Here is a 5,279-nt window from a genome sequence, read left to right on the forward strand (position 1 = left end):
TAGTAATTATGAAAAATGTCAAAATTTTCTGTAATTAAGCTCCAAACTGTCGGGATTTATGTCAAAAAAATGTAATTTCACAAGAGAAGTCTGAAGAAAGTAATATGTATGCACAGTCTTGTCCTTGTCTTTATGTGTTAGAGATATTGTTTCTAGTTAACCCTCGACAGCCCTCCTCTTTTATATTTGGATTTGAAATCGACAATGTTTATGAGCTCACACAAATAGAATTATTTAATTTATATACTATCTACCAATCATTATAAATAAGTTCAAAACACAGCCTAGTATCCTCATAAAGCAATTACCAATATCTAAGATATAGTATTATTACTCTCTAAGAGGTAGAAAATTTTCATTAAATTATTATGGCATCACTAGTTTCAAGTTGGTCATCAGAAGTGAATTCAATTCCAAATAAATATGTAATTCCATTAGAGAAAAGGGTAAATGCAGATGTACCAATTGGTAAACATATTCCAGTTATTGATTTATCACAACCTTCAAATCATTCTATTCAGCAAATCATCAAAGCTTCTGCTGAGTTTGGTCTCTTTCAGGTTAAATATATTGTATCTCTTTTCTTGTTATTATACATCTCAATATGTTTATCATACTTTTGTTTCTTTTTGGTTTCTACCAAATTGTTCAGCTTTGATATCTACCTTGAGGTTCGAAAACAACATAAATCCCGATAGTTTGGAGCTTAATTACAAAAAATCTCGACATTTTGCACAATTACTGAAAAACACGATTTGGGGTCCGTCGAGATACATAATTAGCTCCCGATACATCCAACGAAGATGCATTGTTTTCTTTGTAAAGATACATAATTAGCTCCCGATATATTTTTTTCGATTTTGGGTCTATCGAGATACATAATACATCCCAAGGAGATATATAATTAGCAGGAATTTTTCATCATGTTTTATCTGGGAATTATTATCTTTTATGATCCAATGAACCAAATGATCCCCTAGGATCAATTTATCATATGACCACTGAACTTCACACATTAGAATTATAAAGTCAAAAAATTATCTTTTAAAATTATTTTGGTGTAACTAAATTTTTACCTATTGTAACAGGTGATCAACCATGGAGTTTCAGAAAGCCTAATGGCTGATGCATTAGCAGTTTGCAAAGAGTTTTTCTATCTTCCAATTGAGGAGAAAGCAAAGTTTGTTGAGAATAAAGATGATGAGAGCTTAAGTGACTTTGAACCATCAATTGACCAAAGGCCAAAACTTTACATTGAAAAAGAATACACACCAAAGAAAAATGGTTCAAAAACTAATGAGAAAGAAACTGTTTTTTGGAAAGATACTTTTGGACATGGTTGTCATCCTCTCACTCAAGATGTCATCAATTCTTGGCCTGAAAAACCACAAAAATATAGGTATATTATATACATTGCTTGTTATATGTATGCGTATAAAACACAAATGAAACTGTGTTAACTGATCACTTTTTGATTTTGTCTTTGAAAAATATTTGTTGTTATGGAGTTTCAATTTTCACAAGTGAACGTTTGTAGAAATTGAAACTATAGAATAATGGTTGCTTTAAAGGGGTTCAAAGGCCGCGGCTATTTTAAGAGGAAAAAAAACACGAACAAATCCATTGATTCTTCGATTCCAGCTAGTAAGAGTTGTCTTGAACTAAGAAAATTATTTCTTATTACTACTACTTATGGTAATAATTGAAAGCTTGGTATTAAGAATATATTAATTATAATTAACTTACATAGTTGTTGACCCAATTGTTTAAACTAATTTAAAAGAATATGTGAGTGAATGATATATGTATAATTCATGTATAACATGTATATAATCAAAGCATAATCTTTAGAGATAAGCATCCAGTTTCTACGACACACTCCAAATTTACATGGATCCTATTATCCCTCTAAACTCAATTTTAGCATATTTTTGTCATCCTTTTGTGCTAATATGACACCTTTATTACATAAAAATGGAGCTCCCGTCAAAGGTTTCACGTCAGCTAAAAAGGTGTCACATTATCTAAAAATGGTGACAAAAATAAATTAAAATTGAGTTCAGGAGGCAATAGAGCCTCTATGAAGTTGGAGTGTATCGTAACAAATTTGGTCATAATCCAAAGGGTACTCGATGCTGTCGATGCTATACTCTAATCTTTATATACTAGCTTTAAAAAGTAAACAATGAATGCAACCTCGTAAAGATCCTTATACTAATCATGTTTTATTTATTTTATTTTATTAGAGAAGTGATAGGTGAATATGCATTGGAGTTAAGGAAACTGAGCTTGAGGATTTTGGACCTAATGTGTGAAGGACTTGGACTTGAAGTAGGGTATTTGGGGAAAGAACATAGCCAGACTCAACTAATGGTGACCCACCATTATCCACAATGTCCAGACCCAAATTCAACAATAGGTATAGCTGAACATTGTGATGGTGCACTTATCAATTTGGTCCAGCAAGAACTAAGTGGATTGCATGTGAGATCAAAGGATGGCAAATGGTTTGGTGTTGAACCAATTCCTGGTGCACTTGTTGTCATCAATGGTCTGATCTTAAAGGTATTGTATACTTCTTCCTTTGAACATATATTAGATTTTTTGGTGGTTGATTAATTCAAATTCACATCAGAAAAGGTTTACTATAGTCAACGTTAGTGTTCTGTATCGAAATATACTTTATTTATAATGCTATCCTTACCGCCGTATAAATGTTATATAGCGTTTAGATCGCACATTCGAAAGTATTATAATCATAAAAACATTATGGCATGTTTATGATCAGAAATTAAAAAAAGTCATCATTTCTTTCTTAAACTATGTGGTTATTTAAATGTTGCAACATAAATCAAAATTGAGATATTTATTTTAATTTTTTTTTCTAATGATAAACCAATCATCCTTTTATTTTATTAATTCTAGGGTAAATATACTTAAATACCCTTACAATATGATCGATTCAATCACAAATATACCTTATTATTTTAAAATCAAACACTTAATTAACCTCCATATATTATGAAAATCCTACCACTTTGTTGAAAAAACTTTCATGAGAAATTGCTTACGAAAAATTATGAGTACGTCACTGTGATTTTGTGTAGGTTGTGAGCAATGGAAAGCTATCAGCAGGAGTACATAGAGTTGTGACAAACTCACATTCTGATAGGACATCAGTTGGCAGCTTAATAAGTCCAATTGAGTGCGTAATAGAACCTGCAAAAATACTTGTAAATGAGAACAATCCACCATTATTCAAACCATTTTCATACACAGAATATTTGGGATATTATTTCAGTGACACCACTGAAATTGAAGCAGCATTGAAACCATACAAGCTCTACTAGGCTTGAAACAAAATAATATAAGTTCATGTTTGTGTTGTTGTAATTTAAGTTTCTGTGTTTATGTTATTGTATTGGGTAAAGATCCTCGGGAGTCACAAGACGGAGCGGAAGGGATCTCTCGCGAAGTAAGCATTGTATGACGAACCTCGAGACATCATTTACAAATTCAACTGTACCGTTTTCAGGCTAAACAGTTATGTTGTGATGTGTTTGTTTGTCCTATATGGACTTTTTCTAGTTTGATCTTTCAAGTGAATAAATTGGTTGGGCCACATATTACTATAGTATCAAATTTTCAATATTATTACTCCACTATAAATAATTGTGATAGAGTTATAAGTGTCTTCTTCAATCTTAATCAAAGAGTTTCAATTTAAGCTCAAGTATGGAGTCACCTTGAGAGCCTTTTGCCTTCTAAAGTAGGATATCATGGTGCAAATCCGAATTAGCCCTAAACAGCTATTGAATATCGAGTCAAAAAACAAAAAGAAATTAAATATTCCTTGTCCTTATCGAAGATACTCAATATGAAATGAATTTAAGTTTTGTGTACCGTCAGTGTACAAAATATTCTACATTGTCAGGTAAACTTGACCTGCTATTGCAGGTTACTTAATTTTTTCTTTTTTAGTTTTTATGTAAATAATTGGGTAACCTGCAATACTAGGTCAAGTTAAGTGATAGTGTAGAATATTTTGTGCACTAACGGTGCACAAAACTTAAACTCATAAGAAATTGTCTTTAATAAGAAATCCTTCATTTCCAAGTGAAACTTTCTCGTGCGAATCTCAAAGATGGAATTGGCTTTTGTAAGGAGGCTTCATCTCCAAATGAAACAAATCTCGGAGATGAATTGCCTTTAGTAAGAAGCATTTTATCTCTAAATGAGACTTTCACATGCAATGTCGAAGAGGGAATTGCCTTTATTTAGGAGTTGTTTGTCTCCAGATGAGACTTTCACGTGCAAATCTCAAAGATGAGATTGCCTTTAATAAGGAGCGCTTCATATGAAAATGACTTTCACGCGCGAATGTCGAAGCCTTTATTTTACGTTTTTGAATTAATTAATTATAATCTTCAAAAAATTTAATAACAGACTCTACTTATTGCATAACGTTGAATAGTTGTACAATTGATTGTAATCGATCTAACTTGATTGACATATAGTAATATATATATAATGTTGTTGTTTTGGATTTATTTTCTTTTGCCTTGCAGGCGGATTTAAGATTAAAATTTGATAAATTTTTTTGGCATCAAAATAACAAGACATCATGAAGAAACGAATAATCCAAATTAAACCTTGAACAATAACAAATCATAAGCAAAGAGAACTATACTAAAGCAAGTAAAATATTTTAATATGATTTGACCCTAATTAAAGAACGCTATATATATATATATATATATCGTGAGTATTGTTATGTTTTGTGTACGAAAGAATCTTTAATTTAGAGGAAGTCCAAAACTTTTCCTATATGATATGAGAATTATATAAATGTGGACAAATTATATTTTCCTTTTGAGAAAAAATAAAAATCAATTATGATAAATTTCTTGTAACAAGTTCCAACTTTTAGTTCTCACCCAACATTGGTACATGCACTTTTAAAATCGTATTGAATCTAACATTTGTTACAATTTTAGCCATAGATCATTTTGTGTATAAATAGATATACATTCGATGCACCTCGAAAATACTAAATTTAAATAAACCCAATAAAGAAACGTTGCATCCACCTCTTCAATAGTTTGTTCTTTTATCGAGATATAGTGAAAGTGCTCAGAAATTAATTTTTTTAAAAAATAGATAATTCTCTTCAATAATTTATTCAATGAATTTAGATGTAACATTTTTCCCTTTTGTAACTAAGGGGCAATTAGTTAGAGGAGGACAAGGAGCACCTCTCATAGGATGACAATGACAAT

At 30.9% G+C, this 5,279-nt stretch overlaps 1 protein-coding gene across 1 annotated transcript; it reads left to right on the forward strand.

The window, feature by feature from the left end:
• The first annotated feature begins 281 nt into the window (after window positions 1-281).
• On the forward strand, window positions 282-3,624 carry LOC107848647 (hyoscyamine 6-dioxygenase). Its single transcript, XM_016693420.2, has 4 exons — window positions 282-560; window positions 1,089-1,399; window positions 2,247-2,565; window positions 3,108-3,624. The coding sequence occupies exons 1-4, from the start codon at window positions 369-371 to the stop codon at window positions 3,348-3,350; spliced, it is 1,065 nt and encodes a 354-aa protein (XP_016548906.2). The 5' UTR covers window positions 282-368; the 3' UTR covers window positions 3,351-3,624.
• The last annotated feature ends 1,655 nt before the right edge of the window (window positions 3,625-5,279 follow it).

The sequence above is a fragment of the Capsicum annuum genome, chromosome 11 (assembly GCF_002878395.1).
Source record: "Capsicum annuum cultivar UCD-10X-F1 chromosome 11, UCD10Xv1.1, whole genome shotgun sequence".
Taxonomy (NCBI): Eukaryota; Viridiplantae; Streptophyta; class Magnoliopsida; order Solanales; family Solanaceae; genus Capsicum; species Capsicum annuum.